This window comes from Phodopus roborovskii, unplaced genomic scaffold (genome assembly GCF_943737965.1).
Source record: "Phodopus roborovskii unplaced genomic scaffold, PHOROB, whole genome shotgun sequence".
Taxonomy (NCBI): Eukaryota; Metazoa; Chordata; class Mammalia; order Rodentia; family Cricetidae; genus Phodopus; species Phodopus roborovskii.
This window is the reverse complement of record NW_026126625.1, coordinates 8,271,127-8,292,739: the sequence shown is the minus strand read 5'-3', so window position 1 is coordinate 8,292,739 and position 21,613 is coordinate 8,271,127. Positions and strand designations below refer to the sequence as shown.

The window sequence follows — 21,613 nt, the reverse complement described above, 5'->3', positions numbered from 1 at the left end:
CTGAGCTGCAGCTACTAGAAGAGTTTCAACTGGCAAGCAGACTCAGAATGAAGTAGTCTGATAGTGTCAAGGAAATGTCTATCTGAATCCCACAGACAAGTGTTAGCTAAGCGGGCCTTTATTGTATCTACACTTTAGTCACATCTATTTCCTTCTGCCCCTGTTCACACACTTCCAGTTATAATGCCTGTCTCCACCTATCAGCTAGAGTCCCCTCTTCAAAGGGCATATCTGACAAGTTTTCTTAACCCTATCTGGCTACTCAATCCTCCATTTCTCAAAACTCTTACCTATTTCCCCCTTCCCCTTCTTATCATGTTGTCCTGATTCATCCCTAAAACCTCTACAGCTGGGCAGCTGGCCTCCTCAGAGATGTCTAGCTTCTGATAAACTTAACAAAAGGCCACAAACTTAGAAAATACTTATTCATTATGTAATGAATTAAGCAAGATCCCTAGGAATACCTTCTATGTTTAACATTTCAAAAATTTTTCCATATTTTTACAAAGATCCAAGTTCAAATTTAAAAGCACTATGTGAAATCCTATGCAGAAGAATGCTAATCACCAGTTAACCTGACTATTACAAACGTTGTACAGCAGGCTTCTCTGACATGACACACATACAACTTCTTAGCAAGCATCACTATCATCACTCCAATGAAACATACAGAGACATCCCCATTTGTTAATAAAGACATTAAAAAAAAAGTCTTACCATGGTCAACGTGAGCCAAAACACAGATATTTCTGATGTTGGCAGTGTTTTTCTGAAGCTGAATCATCTTATCGAGGCCATTGAGCACCATGGTCACTTTTTTCCTGCGACTAATAATTAAATGAAAATTACAAGTGGTACAAAGTTTAAAGGTCAGGGGAAAACAACAACAAAATAAATTTACAAATTGAGAGAGAGAGAGAGATGCTGGTGTTTACAAGCCGCCTCAGATTTCTCAACTGAGACCCCAAGGAATAAGGTTAGCCACATTTAACTCCTTCTGCCTCTGACGGGATCTGACTGTGCAAGCCCAAGAACAAGTTCCACTGCAAAGTCCACACACCTTTATAGTACTTGTGGAGTGCGCTGGGAGTTTCCGGATCTAAAGCGCAATGAATCACGCAGCTGGGAGCCGGGTGCAGAGACGCCCAGCTAAGTGACACCACGCATCCTGGTACTCTGGCTCAAGACAACCACAGGGAGAGTGGACATCTCCCTCTTCCCCACTTTAACCCCTCCTAAAAACCTGTCGCTCCTGTCAAGCTTTCACCAGACCTAAGAATCTCGGCCCTGAGACTGCCCCGAGTGTCCTTTAAAGTTTTGGATCTCGTGTCCGGGAACACAGCAGGTGCATGACACATCGTCCATTCCTCTACAATTAAAAAGGGCAAACTGAAGTCTGCAAGCTCTTCCTCCGTTTGGGCTCCGGGAGGCGTTGCCTGAGGGTCCCAGGTTCCTACGAGGTGCTCTGCTCGCCTAGCCCTACGGCCACGAACCCCCAGGTCCCCACCATCGTCTGGTCGCCGGCGTCTCTCGCAGGGCCCCACTCACCAGCTCTAAGCTGCACTTGGCCCACGCTTCTGAGGCTCCAAGAGTAACTCAGGCCGGAAGTCGTGGGCGCCGGGAGGCGGGGCCTCAGGCCTGCGACCTCTGACCCGCGCGCGTCCTGAACGCCGCCGGAAGCTGCGTCACGCCCTTCCCCGTGGAGTCCCGCAGTCGCCTTGACGACCGCAGACGCTGTGGCTGCTCTGAGGTGCTGGCTGAAGCCCCGCAGAGGACGACGCTGGAGCCAAGGGCATGAGGAACTGGTGTCTGTGTCAGATTTGCACCTGCGGGTAAGAAACGGCAGGCCGCTGCGAGGTCAGAGGGGCCGTATGCACGCTAACTCCTCGCTGCACCTCCCTTTACTCACTTGCCCGAGGGGCCAGTGCCCGGCGACGCCCCCAATTACCCTCAGCGAGATGCGCACTTTTTCTCTACTTGTCTGGCTCCTGGGGCAAAACGTTTCTTTGTAATCCCCGAGGCTTCCTATTCAGAGATTTAAACTGAAATACAGTCCAGTCCTGGTAAGTAGTATGAGCAAATAAGACTAGTAAGTGATCGAATGTGGACTGGGAAAGAGTTGGTGCTCCCCCCCCCCCAACCAATTCTGTTAGTTAATTTAAAGGAACGGTATCCAGGGACTTTACTTTGCAATTCAGGGCTTTCTATTCTCTAAAGTTTACTGTTATTCCTGTCCAGGCGGCGTTCTCTTAGGGTGAGCCTGAGAAACAAAAATGGCAGTAGTCCCCACCTTAAACTTCAGTAAGTCCTGCCTAACAACCTTCCACCACCAGTAAACACATTCTTCTCTTTCCTCGGCCTTACTGTTGACCCAGGGATTAGGTCACCTTTGCTAAGTAAATATGAATAATTCCAAGCCCTTTGTATTTCTAATCCTCTTCTAGGGGCAACCACCTACAATACATGTTGGTTGAAAGCAGTTTTTTTGCCTTTTTTTTTTCATAATAAACATGGTTTGTCTGTAAATATGGGCGCAAACACAACTTTTAAGGTGCAAATCTACAAAATCTTGTAAGAAAAAAATTTATTTTAATCTGAGTTTATTTACAACATAAGTAAGTTGCTTTCCCACCGAGCCATCAAGAAATTCGTTGTACTGGGGACTCTTCATTCTTCAAATAATATCATTATCCAAAGAGGTGGGGCACTGCCAATGTAAGAAGTAGTCCCTTTAAGCTTTGGAGCATGACTAGCAACTTTTGCTGAAGTGCCCCTTGCAGAAGCTTCGTTTCTTTCAGGACAGTGCTTCTGCTGCTTTCAATTTTATAAATGAGGCACAAGAATCATTGACAAAATGAAGAGTGACTACGTATGACACACATGATTCCATTCAGTCAGTGGTTTTAAAATGTGGGTATATCCATGGGACACTGTCTCAGAATGGGACAAAGGTCCTTCACCACCATCCCTCTCAACCCCATCTTTTGCCTACTGTCCTGTTACAAGGAAAGAGGGAAGAGCTTTCCCTGCTCTTGTTGTTGAAGACCATCTGTTAGGTACATTTGAATCACTGTGGTAGCAATGGACAGGAACAAGGAGGAAAGGTCTATCTGGGCATGCATTCCAAAGGGTGCAGTCCATGCAGTTAGGCATGGTGGAATTCTTGTCCTGGAACATGAAGCAAGGCTTCTTACATGCTGGCAGACCAGGAAGTAGAGAGCCTTTGGGATCAAGAACCAGGCTATCATCTTCCAAGGGCTGACATTAGCCACCTACTTCTACCAGGTAAGTGCCAGCCAGCTTCCAAGATCCTTCCAGAATGGTTCCATCAGCTGGGAAGTAAGGATTCAAATCCTGAGCATTTCAGATTCAAACCATGATGCCATCTTTTCCATCTTCCCATCTTTTCTCTCTCATGAACCTCAAATTAAATTCCTTTGAGCTCCCACTAGGAACATCTAATTTCATTTTTTTTCTTTTTCTTCTTTTCTTTCTTTTTCTTTTTCTTTTTTTTTTTTTTTTTTTTTTTTTTTTTTTGGCAGAGGTTCTCTGTATAACAGCTCTACGTGACCTGGAACTCAGGACCAAGCTGGCCTGGAACTCACAAGAGACCTGCCTGCCTCTGCCTCCTGAGAGCTGGGATTTTAGAAGTGTGTTTCCATGCCCAGCCAATTTCATCATTTCTATGAGCTGCTTCTTCAAAAAGAGAAAGATTTAACAAGTGTAAACAGCTATAACTACCAGCAAAACTGTAAAGCAGAAGAAAAAAAATTCCTTTTAAGGATTGCAAATGTTAGGTTACAAGGCTTTTGCTTTCTTTTATAATATGTCCACACTTTTTTGTCTTATATTTGTCCACAGACTTTTGGTAATGCAGTGTTTTGGTGGATATAAAAACAGTGACAAATCCCAAAGCATTGACATGTGTTTTGTTAATCAGTGCATCTCTATCAGAGCTCTTGTGTATTTGTGACCTGTGTACTCTGCTCCTGGATTTTCTGAGTGTCTTGTACTCTGTATGGAATAAAAATCATGTCAGTACTTGACAGCAGCCTCATTTGTAGGGGAAATTACTGAGTCTCTTGACTCTTCTGGCTTAAAACTTCTTAGACACATGGAAGAATAAAGATGCGTAATCAGGATGCTGCGTGACATCTCTCAGCTCCAATCTCTCTTGACCTCTACGATATTTCATGCCCCACCAGCACTACCAAAAATGGATATTGTGCTCTGCCTCCTTCCTTTTGTAGTTATATTCTGAATCAGAGTCACCCGTAAGTATCTATTGTAGGTGAAACCGAAATGAAAAACTTGTCTGTCTGCCTGACATCTAGGAAATTTACTTGTTAGCTTTTCTACTTCAGTAACAAGAAATCACTTAAACTGTTATGAGCCAATCCAGTTTCTGCTACATATTACTACACTGTAATTTACTTATTATTTATAAGCTCCAATGCAGAGAGGTAAGCTGTGCTAAAGTTCAAAGTCATGAGTTCATTGAAGATCCTGTTAACATGCAAATAACTAAAAGAGATGCTTTTAAGGCAAAATAATGTTCCAGTTTATTTGTTTGTACAGACGGCATCGCTGTCCACATGGAACCACAAAGGTTTATGAGCATTCTGGCACATCTTACCCAACAACGGAGTATTTGGAAAAATATCCAAATTATGGCAATGTTCTCCCACCTCAGAGCCTTAAACCCAAGCAAGAATTTCAAGCTCGCCGTGGCAAAATGGAAGGAGTAACTACATTTAAGTAAATATTGAGAAACTGTTTCCTTATTTTTTGCCCAACTTTCTGGCCTTCATAAAGTTTTCTTGCTATTTAAATTTAACTAGCTAGTTGAATTAAGTTGAACTAACTTTAGAAGCAAAAACTAAGTTATAACTTGAGAAAAACAGAAAGATAGGATTTAAGTACTTTGGCCAAGAGAAGGAAAAACAAAAGGTTTTATTGATTTTTTTTAATTGCCTAAAATATCTCATATTTATGAACCACTATCTAGAGGAATACCTCTTCTTCCTTGTGTGTGTGTGTGTGTGTGTGTGTGTGTGTGTGTTTTAGCACTCATGCATGTGCATTCAAACATATATGTGTGGGTATGTATACATGTGTGTTCTAGTTTTTACATCTCTGATTGGTACCCAATACATTAGCCTGTTAAAGCAATCTTTCAGTGTGCTGATTTAATCCTATCATGATCCTACTTAAAATGCTTTTAAAAAGTTTGTTTTTTAACATAGACTCAATCTCTTTCATAACTACTACATGGATTATCAAAACCTGTTTGCTTCTTTAGTTTGTTTTCCCTGTTTGGAATTCTCCCTCCCTATTTTCCTAGCTACTACTCATCCAATCTATAAATATCAACTCAATTTTCCTTTGTAACTGTCATCTCTGACAACTTACCTTTTTTATTTAGCTTTTGAGGCCAACTAAATATCTCTCGTAATTTTTCATATCATATTTATTAGATTCATTTCAGTGTTCCACACCAACAGGATGTACATCTTTTGTCAGCGTTCCATCCTCAGGAACTTAGTACAAAAGCCATTACCTAGAGTAGGTATCCATTCCTAAAAGCAGGGGCTTAGAGCTCTTGCATGATTCACTCACGTTGATCATGTTGACTAGAAAATTGAAGGGTGATTTATCTGTACAAAGAATAAGAGTTATTCTATACTATATGTTTTTATAATACAGGAAGAGACTGTGAGTACTTGTATGAGATTTTTGATCTTGACATCATAATTGTAGCTCACTTAAGTAACCACTAGAATTGACAGTATTTCTTTAACGTAACTATGATGTACATGATTATATTGTTATTTATAAGGAAACTAGGGCATAGTGAAATTAACTAAGTTATCCAAGTTATGCAGCTATTAAATGTCAGAGCCAGATTTGGATTCAGGAAGTCCAGTTAGCCTTGAATCTCCGGCTTTCTCCATTCCATTGTTTTGTCTCACCTCTGTCATACCACCTCTGTCACAATAATGTTATATAATGCACATGATGACTAGATTACCATTTCATTCTCATTCATGGCCAGGGCTTCTAAGAGATCCAAAATCTTAGTAAGACTCACATCTGTACTATGAACCAGAGATAATTATTTTAACAATGCACAAGAAGATAGTGTGACTTCCATAGGAAGACACTCACTATGCCTAAGTATAGTCTATATAGGAGAATGTGGCTTTTGTCAAAGTGAATACAGAGCTAATCTTGGCCAGTTTATTAGCTCACCAAACCTTTCTCTTAAGATTTCCTTCTACATTAGATGAAAAATTAAATTACATGAGAATTTTACTTATAAGATCAAATTGAGATTGTTTCAATTTTTAAAAACTAAGGTTTGTCATGTCTTTTCTTGTCATTGGATAGAACCTTATAAAACAATTCAATTGCTTCTTTCAAATAATCAACTATTACAATTTTAATATCTCTTTAGATTGTTCAAGTAAGACAAAATTGAAGATTTTGTTACTGTAATAATCAAAACAGAAGAACCAGTGAGGCTGTGTTTCACACACACACACATATATATATTTCAGGTCAGATTATCGTCCTTATGAAGTAATCAAACAGACTCGCCACATACCAGAAGAATATAAACCCAAACAGGGGGAAATTGATCTTGGTACTACCTACAAGCGAGATTTTAATCCTTTCAAAGTACAGCCTGTGGTAAAAATCCGGCCTGTGGAAAGACAACAAGTTAAAAAAGGAAAGTTGGACACTGTCCCAACTTATAAAGGTAACTTGTCTGTAAAAACAAAGGTGCCCCAAACCTAAAAATGCCATCTTTGACCTTTACATTCAACTCATAATTATCTTGTATTATCATACTTAGCTACCAGTTAGGAAAGATCATTCTTCTCTTTGACCAAAATAGTATTGTTAGCAAAACCTAGTTACAAAAAACAAACTGCCTCATGAGGAATTAGGAGTCTTAGACTCTTTCCAAATTTATCCCCTAAGTTGTCTTTATCTTAGAGCATATTAAAAGCGAGGCATGTCACTAAGCAAGGACATATACTATACTTGTCACATTTAGTTGGTATTGTCTTTTTTACTCTTTTCTATAATGAGTTGAAACTCAGAAGAGGAAGTTGGAGTTGTTGACAAAATAAAACAGAAACTGTTCTCTTGATACAAATTTCAGACCAACCTGTAAAACTAATGAATTAGTAGATTAACAAGCAGAGTATTGCTTTTATACTCTAAAGACTAAATTGGAGGATCTGTGAGCGGATGATTCTGGACTTCAGAATAAGATAAACATCTCCATCCCTAACAGGCAGTGCTAGGTGACAGCAGATAGGGTCCTGCTCCTCTAAACCTTGCTTGCAGCAAGAAAGAAGTATGAGTATGCTTTCCCATTGTTAGCAACTCACTAGAGGAAGTGGTGGCAATTGTATGATTTCCCCACCCAGCAAAAACTTGGATTTTAAAATACTCCATTATTCTTGGAAATCTTCATTTAAAAACAGACCATCTTGATATGATATTGTTTGTTTTCTTCATTACTAACACAGTTGTACATGCAGGTCAAAATCTTTCTGTTGATTATGTGAAGTAGCTGAATGAGTATGTTCCAATATAAAACATTTTGGAACAGTGTTAGCTGATATAGTTAATTAGGTAATAGCTAATGAACACTTTTAAAACTCTTAGCATTAAATGGGTAGTTAAATGCAAGGTATACTATGAGCTGTCAGGGAAGTTAGGAATAATGTTCTTTCTGATTTTGAAAAACTGAGTACATATACTGCTATAGAAAGAACAATTTATAAAACTATAAATGGTGAATATAATCAAATACAGCACAAGCAAATTACTGAGATATTGATATGAATAAAAGATACTCTTGACATAAAAGATAATCAGGGAAAATGACTTTACTTTGGTATTTATGAAATTGTAGTAACTTTCTTCTGTGTGATATATATTAAAAACAGAAATACTGGTGTCCCTTGATGCACACAGCCTATCTAACACATACAGACACATCGTGTTCCAGGTTTTCAAGAGTGAAACAGCAACCTCAACTGTACTTAATTTTGAGTGATTGTAATTCTGTGTGTGTGCTTCTGAATGCCTTGAGCAGGTAGGTGTCTGGTACCGTCTAAGAGTAGAGGACAGAGGGAAGACGCGGATAGAATATTGTAGAGGAAAATATCCTGCAGTACAGTAAATAGATATACATTTCTGAACATGAGTTTTCATGAAACAGAAATTTGTTCTCAGCTTAGAAATTCACTCATTAAAATTTAGATACAAAAATAGATTGCTGTGTTTTGATAAAGGTCTTAGGGCTTTCTCTGCCCTGTGCTTGCTATTATAGAGAATACAGAGATCTAGATCGGAGAGTCATTCCGGACATTCAGAAATTTTATACCCAATATAAGGAAGTAAAAAACTGTACACCGAAACCTACAAAACACAGATGTAAGAAGTGGAAAACTATCTTTTATCCATGAATTAGGATAAATAATATTAAAATGTCTGTGATACCAAAGCACTCTACAGATTGAATGCAATCCCTATCCAAATTCCAGTGGCAGTTTCTCGGAAATAGCAAAAACAATTCTAAAATCCATATGATACCACAGAAGACTAATAGTCAAAGCAGTTTGGAGAAAGACCAAAGTATGAGGGATATTTCCTGATTTCTAATTACATTAAAAGGCTTCTATAATTAGTATGTTAATAACAAGAGAATGTACACACATGAAACAGAATCAAGGACTCAAGTGTATATATTAGCATATATAGCCAACTAATCTTCAGCAAGAAAGCTATAGATATACAATGTAGAAAAAAAATAGAATTTCTGCAGTAATTTGTATTGGAGAAACTGGATAACCCCCATACAAAATAATAAAATTGGGTTCTTTATACCACACACAAAAGTTAAAGTGGAAGAAAGACTCAAATATAAGACCTGAAATTGTAAAATTCCAAGAAGAAATACTGACTTTGGGATTTGTTTAGATAGGATGCCAAAAGCACGTAAAACAAGAGCAAAAAGATATAACTAGGATTACATAAAACTAAAAAACTATGCAGCAAGAAATGAAATGACAACCAATGTATTTGAAAAATATTTGTAAGCCATATACCAGACAAGGGGTTAATATCCAAAATATACAAGGAACTCAAACAATATCACCTTATTTAAGAATGTCCCATGAATCTGAATAAACATTCTTCCAGAAAAGACATAAATGACCAATGAGTACATGTAAAAAATACTCAGGGTCACTAAGATAGAAAATGCAAATGAAAAACAAAGTAAGATACAGTTCATATCTATTCTGTTGGGTATTATCAAAAGGTAAAAGAGAACCCTTGTTGGTAAGAAAACAAAAAACAACAAAAAACTTTGTACTCCTCTACATAGGAATAAAAATTCCTCAAAAAAATCAAAAATGGAACTTCCGTATAATCCAGTAGTTTCTAACCAGGATTTATAACTGAAGTGAAATAATTACATCAAGATTATAATATGCATTCTTAGATCCATTTTAGCATCATTCACAACCTTGACATCTTATTAATGGATAGGTAGGTAAAGAAAGTCAAAGGTTAAGGAAACAATTCAAAAATTTGTATTTAATAGTACTCCCAGTACTTAGAAAGCTGACAGAGGATCCCAAGTTCAAAGTCAGCCTGTCCTGAATAGTTCAAGACTATCCTGGGTTAACACAGGTATAATGTATCAAACACAGTATAGAAATAGAAAGAATGTACCAAAAGCTAGAATAAAATAAGCAAAATGCATAAAATGGTGAGGGGTGAGGGCAGATTTCTTGAGAGAAGCAGCTGGGGATCAGAGTCAGAGTTTGGAAACTGGAATGTACTCTATAAATGCAGGTTGAGATTATATTGGAGAGAGCCTTGATTGACAGGCTGAACATTTTATAACCATTATATTTTTAAACAATGTTTATGAAGCATAGGCTGGTGTTGAAATTGTGTATAACAGAAGGTGTCCTTGAATACCCAACCTACTTGTCTCCATCTTCCCATAACTGTCATTACAAGTGTGCATCACTATGCTTGACTACATTACATATTTTTATAAGTTCTTATGAAGGTGAAAAGTATGTCATAGGCAGGAGAATATCAGTGTTTTATTATAATAACTAAGAAAATAATATGAAATTTTTAATTCCTTTTAATAGCAGACAGCTTGTGCAGGAAAAAATTAAATTCCATAGAATGCTGCCCACCTTATAGATGAGCTACTTATTCTGTGAGAATATTTGCCAAGTCTAAATCTAGGCTGAGGATTGAACTTGGCATAAACAAAGTCAATTTACTGTGGGGGAAAAATAAAACAGTGAACTATTTGATTTGTAAGCTGATCCAGGTTGCAATATACAAAAACCCCATGTGCATGGATTGTTTCCTGGTGAAACTTGCACTGTTTGATGGATATGATGTTCTGAGAGATTGAGCCCAAAAATTCCAAGAAACAACTAGAAGCTTATTTGGGAGTAGATGCTTAGTAGATAAAGCCCCATTAGAATGAAGAGTTTACCACCCAAACACACCCAAATCATGTCCTAAGGACATTTAAACATAGATCAAGACTGTGTCTCCCTAGCTTAGCCCTTTATTGGATTGAGGGGATATGCCCACATCCTGTATGCCAAATACCTGAAAGAACAAACTTTCTACTAAAAAAGAATTTAGTTTCCATGATTCTTTTATACACAACATCTAGTGACTGGCAAAACATAAGACCTATAGAAAACTCAGGAAATAAATGGAGATAAATGGACAAGGAATTACCAAAATTTGTGACTAAATCCCAAATAGATAAACACAAAGGAAACTGTCCCCTAGACAAATTCCATTTTTAAAAGGTAAAGAATTCTTAAAGATGATAGAAAATTATGAAAAAAACATGTCTAGAAAGAGAATTAAACCAGACTTTGTTGGAACCCAATGGAATAGAAGAGATCTTGGAGCATGAAGTCCTAAAAGGATGTCTATATCAAACCCCTCCCTGAGGTATTAGGGATTTATGCAGAAAAGGGGTCAGAAAGATTTTGAGAGCCAGAAGAAGTGATGTCTCCAAGGAAAGAAGTCTTCCAGACATAACAGGGCTGGTATACATATGAACCCACAGTGTCTATGATAACATGTGTAAGACCTGTACAAATTCAAGCCAAACAAAATTCCAGCATGGAAAAGCGGAAGTGGGCACAATGTCCCATTCTTAACCAAGAAGTTATTTGCAATTGATACTTTACAGAGGGAAAATCAGTTTCCCCAATTGAATGGCTAACATAGAGTATACCGATCATACTCCCAGGCAGAACTCACGTTCAGGAGTAGTTGATCAATGTTCGATACACATGAGTGTGTGTGTGTGTGTGTGTGTGTGTGTGTGTGTGTGTGTGTGGTGTGTGTGTGTGTGTGTGTGTTATGGTTTAGAAATATTTGTATTTTGTTTTTGATAGAACATGAAGAGTTGGATGAGTAAGATGTAGAGGATCTAGGACGACTTGGAGGGGAGGGTAAATAATACAATCAAAACATTGTATGAAAACTAAACCTTTAAAAATAATTTTTGAATGCCACAAGAAAATATTTAAATATACAGAGTCTTAGACTTTTATAACTAGAGACATAGTCTTCAAATATATGACAGAGAGTCTTTAAAACAAAACAAAAGCTGAGAGAAGTCTACTAGCAGCACAGCAATACTATAGAATTTTAAATGAAGTTCTTGTAGTTGAAGGAAAATGAATCAGATGAAAGTATAGAATTCAGGAGTGAATAAAATAGAATGCACAAATAGAAAATAGAAAAGTCATGGTATGTTTTCAAACAAATATGGGATTGAAATATGATAGAACGGTAGCATTAAAGAAAACTATTGTGGAAGTGTTCAAAACAGCATACATAAGCAAGAGAGGTTCCACAATGAATGAAATTAAGCATTTTATTTAAAAAATGCAGAAAGGCTTACTGAAATTCTAATAAAGATGGGGTAATTAAAAACCTGTAGTAATTCAAAAGAATGTAGAAAATAAGCTATATGGGATGAGGAACATATGAGAGAAAGCAAATAGTGATATAGTCAAGCCCAGCTGGATCATATTAATAATTTAGAGTGGTCTTCCTTACAAGGGATTTAAAATCTGATGTCAAGAATTTATATAAATTGTGAAAATTCTTTGAAAAAGATAATTCACCAAATTAACTTAAGAAGAAATATAGTTCAAGTAGATATCTGTTTCAGAAACTGAATTTATAGAATTGCAGGTGTAATTTAAAATGATAAAGAATGATCTGGGATTTCCAACTTCTGAGTAAGAGAAAGAAAACTGAAGAGTTTTCTTAACCAAACTCGGAAAAACTAGATAGGTGATGTATAAAATCATAAATGTTCATGAGTCCCTTAGAAAGCTAAGATCAGAAGTCCACTAACAGAACAAAAGTAGATGAGGCATCATGCAAAGTGAATGTTGCAGCTTGGAGACAAAAAGCAAGACAAAGATTTTTTTAAAAAAAATTCTCACATTTATTACATCCCAAACCACAGTTTTCCCTCCCACCTCTCTTCCCAGTCCCTCCTCTACCTCCTCTGCCCCAGATCCACACCTCCTCCATTTCCCTTCAGAAAAGGACAGGACCCCCAGGGATAGCTACCAAAAAAAAAAAAAAAAAAAAAAAAAAAAAAAGAAAGAAAGAAAAAAGAAACTTCTTAACATGAGATGAGGCAATGTCCTTGGAACTAAGTATCTCAAAGATCTGCCTCTGTGATGCAGGGCAGACTGAGCTGTAGAAGAACAACAGATACCCCTCCATATACACAAAGCAACACACCTCACTTAGAAATGAGTAATATCAGCCCATTGCTGGGAAAGGGCAGGGTATGGAGAGACATATTTCCTGAAGTACAAAAAGCTTAAAGATGGAACAGATAAACAAAAAGCCTCCCTGCAAACCAGCTTCCAACCTTAACACAGGAATAATAGCAAAGACACTCTGCAGGTCCTCTGAAGGTAAGCATAGCAACAGAGAGACCCAAACTTAATTATGATTTGAACCAAACTGACTTCAATAAAGCTCTGGGAAATGAACATGGATTCATTTATAATTTCTGGTTTTAAAATTATAAAAGGGGGAAATGAGAAGGAGAGAAGAAAGAGGAGGAAAAGGAAGACATTGTCATGAGACCAAAGGCAAACTCAGTCTGGGAAGGAGCCAGATAATGGCTCTTTGGGGGAAATTAAAAATTATGACTGGTGGTCAGAAACAAGTAGAAAAATTAACCAAAAGATGGAAACTACAAAAAGGAGAATATAATAAAAAAACAATAGTGATGACAATGCCTTGCATAGGTGTTTGAGTAATTGGAGTACATCCACAGGGGAGGAGTAATAGACTTCAAATAAAGCAATATAAAGCAAATGTAAGGAGAAGACAACAGTACAAAGTGCCCAAAGCTGTAAAACACTTTAAAGTGAGCCTAACATATATGTACATAAAACACTAGAAAGAAAACGAGAGAATTACCTGAAGATTTAATAGAAAATATTTTTCCACAAATAATGAGTGACATCACAGTACAGATCCAGAAAGCTATAAAACCTCCAAGCTGGTTACATTTATAATTTTAAAAATTGTGTAGAAATATACAGATTGCTTAATATGAGAGACACTTTATAAATCCAGGCTTGTTGGCAGATGCCTGGAATCCTTGTATGTGGTAAGTAGATGCAGAAGGATCAGAAGGTAAGGACATCCTTTGCTAAACAAAGAGTTATAGGCCAGTCTGAGCTACATAAAACTTAGTCTTAAAAACAACAAAAAAGACACAAATTAAAAACAGAAGAGTGAGTACTAGGATCATGGAAACTAGAAGAGAATGAACTTATGTCTTGAAAATGCTGAAGGCTAGGGCACAGAGAGTCCACCACCCATATCAACCCTTAGAGAAAATATCTTCCATAAAGTCTTTTTGAGACAAGTAAAAAGAATTATCAGAGATAATACCAATGTCATATGCAGTTTTAAGAGAAATTCTTCAGGTAAATGCAATATGAAGCAACAGAAACTTGGTCTTCATAAAGAGAAAAAAGCCCCAGAAATATATGCAGTGACAATATAGTGTTTTTCTGAAGCAAAAATGCTATCAGTTTTGGCTGTTTTTTTTTTTTTTTACCAACTATAAAAGTACAAATTAAAAGAGGTAAGAGTTGGAAATATGTTGTACCTTGGTTGTTACTCCTCAGTCATGTGCTGTGTAACAATTCAATCAACAGAAGACTACTTTTACAGCCATAGTCTAAGATGATGTCATCTACTGAGGTCATAGGCATTTTGGAATGCTGATATTCCCATAGCAAAAGAACTGTAAAGATGCATCTCTCTGTATGTCCCCATTGTTAAAGTACACAACTGCATATGTAAATCAGAACATTATTACTCAAAAGTGAACTATGACTTGTTAAAAATTTGTATTGTAAATTTTAAAGCAAGGGGAAACAAACTGGCCTGTGGGCCAAGTCCAGACCATCATTTTCTTTTTATAAATAAAATTCAATTAACACATCTATTCTTTTCCATACTACCTATTGCTGCGTTCTTTGTACACTGATAGAATTTTGCGTTTGCAGTAGACACCATACATTTAGAGACTTGTATTTAAGCTTCAAAGCCTAAGACATTTCCTATCTTGCTATTACAGAAAAATGTTTGTCAATACCTACTCTGTGGTAATCCTGATGCTGAGATTGGAAACTCAAAAAGAAGCTACTTCATACTATCAAGACTTATCTCTCACTCTCTAGATTCTTGTTCCCTTTTTAAAAGCCCTAGTTGCTTTGGTATAAGGAAAAACTTTCTTCTATTCATTTGCATATTTACCTAAAATAAGCATTGCTTTTCTTAGTCACTTTGGCAACAAAAACTTTCCCAATATAACTGGGAAATGTGGATCTTCACTAACATCTCTGACTTCCTTTTAGTTACTGCAAATAGTGCTATAATTTTATACTTTAGTTCCTAAAGAACAGAGACCCCTTCATGGTACCTCAAGAAAAAGATTCGTGGTGAGGCTTCATGTGAACTGGAAATGGAAAGTTGTCAGGTACAGAGGAAGCTATATGGAAGTGTCCTAGTTAATGTGTATGTGATTCCACTCATAGCATCTTTGCTTCATTCATACATCTTCTCTTGTTGCTATCCTACCTGGCCTTCTCCAGGTACTTATTTCTTTGTTTCTATACAAGTGTTTCAGAATATGGCTTCCATCTGCCATCAATCTGAAACACTACTACCTCATGCCATTCTCTTATGATCTTTCATCTGGTTCTTGCTTTTCAATTTTAGGCTCATAGTATTGGTCTGGTTACCTCTTTTCCTGCCACTTGGCTTCTTAGAATTCTGGTAACTTAAAGATTGTCTGCTCTTTGGTGGGTTCCACTCTCACTAAACGTCAATAGCTTAATTATTTAGTTTAAAACTCAGAAAGAATATTTATGAATGAGGTACTTTTTCTTCATAGTTGAAGACCATATAGTAAACATTCAAGGATTAACTATTCAAGTAGTCATTCCCTAAACTTTGATTCATATTCTATTATCTCACTTGATATATAAAGTACTTGCCTTTCATAAATTAACTTTTGGTATTTAAAAATATTTGGGGGATGCAATAAATATTATATTTCCAAGCTTACTATATTATCTAGTATATAAAATACTTGTCATTTTTGGTGTTTTAAAATACTTTTGTGGTGTGAAGTAAATTTTACCATATTGCTCAGCTTACTAATTTTCTGTCTAGAAGTAGATAAAGTAAAGAAGCCTTCACTGAAATATAAAATACTTCAATTTTCCATCTATGGTTTAAGTAAGCTGTACGGATTGAACTTCTAACTCTCAGATCTCAGCCCTGATGTTCACTTCTAAATTGCACATGCAGTTTTGAACACACTCAGTTTGGGCTCCTGTATCTTTTGGGAGTGCTTTAAAGCCAAATAATCCATGCAATCTTGTATCTTTGATCAAAATCAAATTAAAATTTGACATTTCAATCCCTTCAAATTGAGCAACTGGTACTCATAGTCTGTAAGGTTCTTAATTTTCACTAATAGGATCCTGAAGGTCATTCCTGTGAGTTTTAAGGTACTTAAAATGTTGATCAGTTGACTTGTAAATGTTTTTGGCCTTGCAGCTTGTCTAGTTCATGAGATACATAGTCAAGACATTGACTTCTTTCTCTTGGAGGCTTCTTAGGCCCTGAATTTTATAGATGACTTAGTATTTTGTGAGTTATAATGAAAACCCTAGATAGTATGTTTTACACTATTTAGCTTTCTCTTCACAGTCAGGATCATGTGTACCATATGCCCTCATATGTAATCAGACAAATCTGGAAGTAGAAAAGCAACTGTACTCAAGAGGGAGATGCATAGAAAAACATGGGAAAGAAACAAAAAAGAACAATTATGAAGAAAACGTCATACTGATGCTAGTGTTTGTGTATCTCAAAGAAATGAGAGGATGCTTGGCAGTGAGAGTTAGTCAGGTTTCTTTGAAGAAAATTCTTTTCCTTAGTATTTAAAAATGTTTTGTTTGTTCTAATTTTCAAGATGATTATAGATCTTGGGATATTCAGAAATGTGAACTGTGTAAACCAGAGCAAGTTTACCATCCCCCAGATGTGAAATTCGGAAACTCAACTACATTTCAGGATGACTATGTTCCCCAGGAGATAAAGCCTAGGCAAAGCTTTAAGCCCTGCTCTGTGGTCAAGTGTTCTGTAGGATCCTTTAATGGTGAGACAAGTCATCGTCGGGATTTTGTACCTCACCAACTAGAAGTCAAGTTTGAAAGGCCAAAAGAAGTTTATAAGCCGAATGACCAGCCTTTTGAGGATCTCACCACTCACCGGAATGACTTTCAGGGATGTGCTGGAGAAACTGCAAAAATCTGCAGACCTGCTTACACAAGAGTAACCCAAAACACTCAATTTAAAGGAAGCACTGAATTCCGTGACAGTTTCCAACCATGGGAAATCCCACCACCTAAAGTCAAGAAAGTAGCTGAGTATGTGCCCCCTCCAGGAAGCATGCAGTTAGACAGCACCACACATCTTGACTATGTTCCCTATCAGGCCAGCCGTGTTGTTGCCATCAGACCCATTTCTCACAGGAGAAAAAGCAATTTTCCTTTCCAAGGAAAAAGCACCATGAAGGAAGATTTTCCAGCATGGGAAAGTTGTCGTCAATCACTTATTAAGCAGCAGCAACAGATTCCCAACCCATCTGGAAAATTTGATGGCTTGAGCACTTTCAGATCTCACTTTGTGCCACATGAATTGATTCCAACAGAGAGCTGCAAACCTTTAAATACTGCTGCTAAGAGTTCGGTTCCACTTGATGATGTTACCATGTATTCTCTACAGTACACACCAAAGAAACAGGAAATCTGCCCAGCTAGCTATCCTTCTCCTCCAGGTTATATATTTGAAAATACAAATTCCCAAGGACATAAATTCTTTCGCAAGATAATTCCTGCAATGAAGGCCTTTTAGAGTTAGAGAGAGTTCAGTTTTTTAAGAGAAAACCCAAATTTTATAGTAAAAATTATAAGAGCTATAACATAACATTTTTAGCTTTTTAAACAAGTTAGGACATATAGGTCAGAATTCCCAAATCCATTTCATACTAATGGTTTGAACCAAGAATACTCTTTGTTGTTCTTGTGTTTTGTTTTTTTGAAGTAGGGCCTCCCTAGTGTCTCAAGGCTAGTCTGGAACCTGAAGTCTGCCTGTGTCTCCTGATCCAAGGTTGTTGTTTAATGGACAACCCTGAAGGCTAAATGATGTGCGTGTTCATCTATCTACACATGCTGGTGCAGGGCTTGTCCTCGGTCTTTTATCACTTACACTTCTTTTTATAGTCACACAATTATACAGCTACTCTGCCATTTACCAAATACATTGGGACTGTCTAGAACAAAATGTAAGGTTGAGATATGGATAACTATTCCAAAAAGTCCAGGATTTACTCATTCATTTTATTCATTCATTCAACCTCAACATATTTACATAGACTAGAACAAGTCAAGTTTGGTTGGTGATGTCAGAGACTACTCCTCTGCTCCTTGCCCTGTTCAACATAGTAACATGCATTGTGATTTGAAAAGGAAAGGTCCTCTGGGCTGGGAATCAGAGGACCAGATTTCAAATACTAATATCAGATTCTATTTGTGCCACTGTAAGCAAGCTGCTCACATACATACCTCTGTGATTCGTGTGTAAAAGAATATTGGTTCTGTCTACCTCATAAAAGTTTGTTGTAGTACATTTGGATGCATAAAGTACACATGTAAAGGGCGATTAACTACCTCCCAGCTACTTTTTGTACTGTTTTTCCTCTTCAAATAATAGTTACAGGATAGTTACAGACTTAGTATTCATTACATGTTCTACAGCAAAGATTATAAAACAACCTTTGAGTTTTGTGTATTTGTGTAATGTGTTTTGTAATGTGTAATGTGTTTGAGTAATGTGTATTTGTGAGAGGCATCTGCCTACTATAGTGTCACAAGAACTCTATAACTTATGGCAGAAAATAGAGAACTGAGATTAAATACTTTGGTGTGAATGGCTGTATTTTCAAAAGGAAAAATATTTACTAGAGCAGTCTTAGGGAAAACTTTCAGCTCTGACAAAATCTTCAGGACAAACTTAGGTACCTATGCATCCAGTGTCTACACCCAGTGTCACTGTTCACTATTAAGAGCCGTAACTACCTTGTTCACCACTGAAAGTGTAAGGATAAGTGCTAAGAAGGACAGAGAAGAGATACCAGTGAAGGACATGGAAATAGCATACTACACTTATAAATTCTGAAAGTTTCTGGAGATCTAAGATAAAGTGATTATTTTAATATTGATCATATGTGGGAAACAAGATTGAGTTTAAAATGTTTAATGTTTTCATAGTTTAAGAATATGTAGTATTTTATTAAGTATTTCTAATTCATTGAAAATAATTCCTAATATTTGCCTTTATTATAAATACATAATATCTGGAAAAATGTTTTATGTGCAATTAATAAAATGGATTGATTTTCATGAAGTCATTTCTGTATTTTAGCTGAGATAGAACATCCAGATAAATTTCTATCTAGATAAACCTATACATAAGTAGCTACCCACTATTTTAAAATAGAACATATGATCATAATTAAACATTTAAATTGGATAATACTATACCATCCTCTTCATCTTGGCCCATGTTCCAATGTTTAATATTCAAATCCCTCTGTAATTTCATGGGGTTGGTCTCCTCTCTGAACAAAGGCCATCCTTAAGAAGACAAAGAAGACATCTACTGGCATTTTCTGAAGCAGTCTTCCTTAGGCTAAGGACACACTAACATACTGTCTGTCACACTGTAACCTAATACCAGGTGTGAAAATAGAAATTGGAACAGATCATACCCTAAGACATTCAGCTGACAGTTCAGGAACATCTCCCTTTGGGAATGCCAGCTGAGTTGAGCCTTGAAAGATAAATAGGAAGGAATAAGGATGAAGAAAAGTGGGAAGGACCATATCCTGGTTTGCTTTCTATTGCAATGATAAAGACTATGACCAAAAAGAACTTGGGGAGGAACAGGTTTACTTTATCTTACTTCGTATAGTCCATCATGAAGGGAATTCAAGGAACTCAAGGAACTTGGAGACAAAAACTGAAGCAGAAGCCATGGGGAAACTTTGCTTACTTGCTCTGTGGCTTTCTCAGCCAGCTTTCTTATGTAATCCTGTACCATAGGTTCAGGGGTGGTACTGCCTATAGTAGACTAGACCTGCCCACACCAATCACTATTCAAGACAATGCTCACAGATGTACCTACAGGCCAATCTGATAAAGGCATTTCCTCTATGAGATTTCCTCTTTCTCCAAGACTCTAGTTTGTGTTAAGCTAATAAAAAAACCAACCATGAAATTTTTGTCTTACTGGTTTCCTTCTTCCCTTTCTTCTTCCTTCCTTTCTTTTTCCTTCTTCCTTTCTATTTCCTTCTTTTATCTTTTTTTCTCTTTATCTCTTTTGGTTTTTGTTGTTGTTGTTGTTTTTCCTCCTATTTTGAGGATAAAGTTGGTTGGGGAGGAGTTGGGGAAAGGGACATAATATGGCCACAATATACCATATGAAAATATTTTTTTTTAACTCACCAGCAAAATTGAACCCTTATCAATATGACACATAAATACCTCACAGTTAAACCATAACTTGTGATTTCTTGTTTATTCCCAAGATCTCATATTAATATCATAATATAAAACATAATACAACTTTAAAAGCCCCATGGTCTTTTTAAAAATTCAAATAGTCTCTTTAAAATATTCAGCATCTTTTAAAAAATCCAAAGTCTCCCAACTGTTGGTCCTGTAAAACAAAAGTTACATACTTTTTATTCCAAGAGGGGAGACCTGGGCATAGTTACAATTAAAGCAAAACCAACATCCATCAGTATGAATAGCTCAGTACTCAATGTCATGAGTTCACTCATAATTTTCTGGGCTCCAAACAGCATGGGCAGCTCCATTTCTCTGGCTCTGTAAGTCATCTGCACACTTGTCTCATTGGATCAGGCCAGCTCCAACCCACAATTGCTGCTGTTCTTGATCATACATACCTTGGTTCTTACATTTCCAATATGCTGGGTTCTTCTGTACTGGGTTCACCTTCACCAACGGCCTCTATTCGAGGACTCCAAACCTGCCACCTGATGCTAACCCTCTGCCTGTCTCCAGGACTTCTTTATTCTGGAGCTTCCATTGCTCCGGAGGCTTCACCTTCACCTTGGCCAGTGGTATCTCCTGGGCTCTCACAGGGCCAAGCCACAGCTGTTCTCCATGACCCCTTTAGTCTTGCAGCTTCCATGTGGCCCAAACCACATGCAAACGTTCTTACACAGTACCAAGTTTAGCTGCCAGCTTGAGATGCAGTCCTGAACCTCTAGGAACCACACCTTCTTGTGTTGACTCTAAGATACTTTGAAGATTTCATTTCAGTGATGCTGGCCTCTTACTAATCAAATCCTATTCTTCAGCTCACCAGACCCAGAAGCTAGAGATCTTTATAAAATTTATCACACAAATAATCCTGACAGTCTTTATTTCCTCTGAAACTTTACATGCCAGGACTCCATCATTTGCACTTAACACTCTTACCTTCCAAGCTCCTACAAAACAGCCCATTAAACTTTGATCACTCAGTGACTTTTCCAGCTTAGAGTTCCAAATTGATGCCAGGTCTGTGGTATCAATACCATACGGTTCAAATACAAAATTCTGTTCTATTTTGCTTTCTTTTGCTGTGATAAACACCATGTGTTAGCAGTAGGTTTTTTCCTGTAGCCGGTAGGGTCCCACTGCCACACCAGCTCCAAATAACACACAGAGACGCTGTGTTAGATATAATTCTGTTGGCCAGTTACTAGTTTCTTATCAGCTAGCTCTATCTTAAATATTAACCCATTTCTATTAATCTAAGTATTTCCACATGGTCTCATCTTACTGGAGAGAGGGCCCAGTGTTCTGCTCTCTTCGTCCTTCAT

At 37.2% G+C, this 21,613-nt stretch overlaps 2 protein-coding genes across 2 annotated transcripts in view; one reads left to right on the top strand and one right to left on the bottom strand.

Annotated features, from left to right (window-relative positions):
- Positions 1 to 1,629, bottom strand: part of Efl1 (elongation factor like GTPase 1) — a 111,340-nt gene extending 109,711 nt beyond the window's left edge. Inside the window, exons 1-2 of the mRNA XM_051206602.1 lie at positions 1,549 to 1,629; positions 718 to 827 (exon numbers count right to left, since the gene is read on the bottom strand). Coding sequence (XP_051062559.1) covers positions 718 to 808 — 91 coding nt within the window. The 5' untranslated portion in view covers positions 809 to 827; positions 1,549 to 1,629. The remainder of the gene's footprint in view (positions 1 to 717; positions 828 to 1,548) is intronic.
- A 77-nt stretch (positions 1,630 to 1,706) lies between these two features.
- Positions 1,707 to 19,116, top strand: Saxo2 (stabilizer of axonemal microtubules 2). The gene is made up of 3 exons (XM_051206606.1): positions 1,707 to 1,832; positions 6,561 to 6,763; positions 16,631 to 19,116. The coding sequence occupies exons 1-3, from the start codon at positions 1,795 to 1,797 to the stop codon at positions 17,572 to 17,574; spliced, it is 1,185 nt and encodes a 394-aa protein (XP_051062563.1). The 5' UTR covers positions 1,707 to 1,794; the 3' UTR covers positions 17,575 to 19,116.
- The last annotated feature ends 2,497 nt before the right edge of the window (positions 19,117 to 21,613 follow it).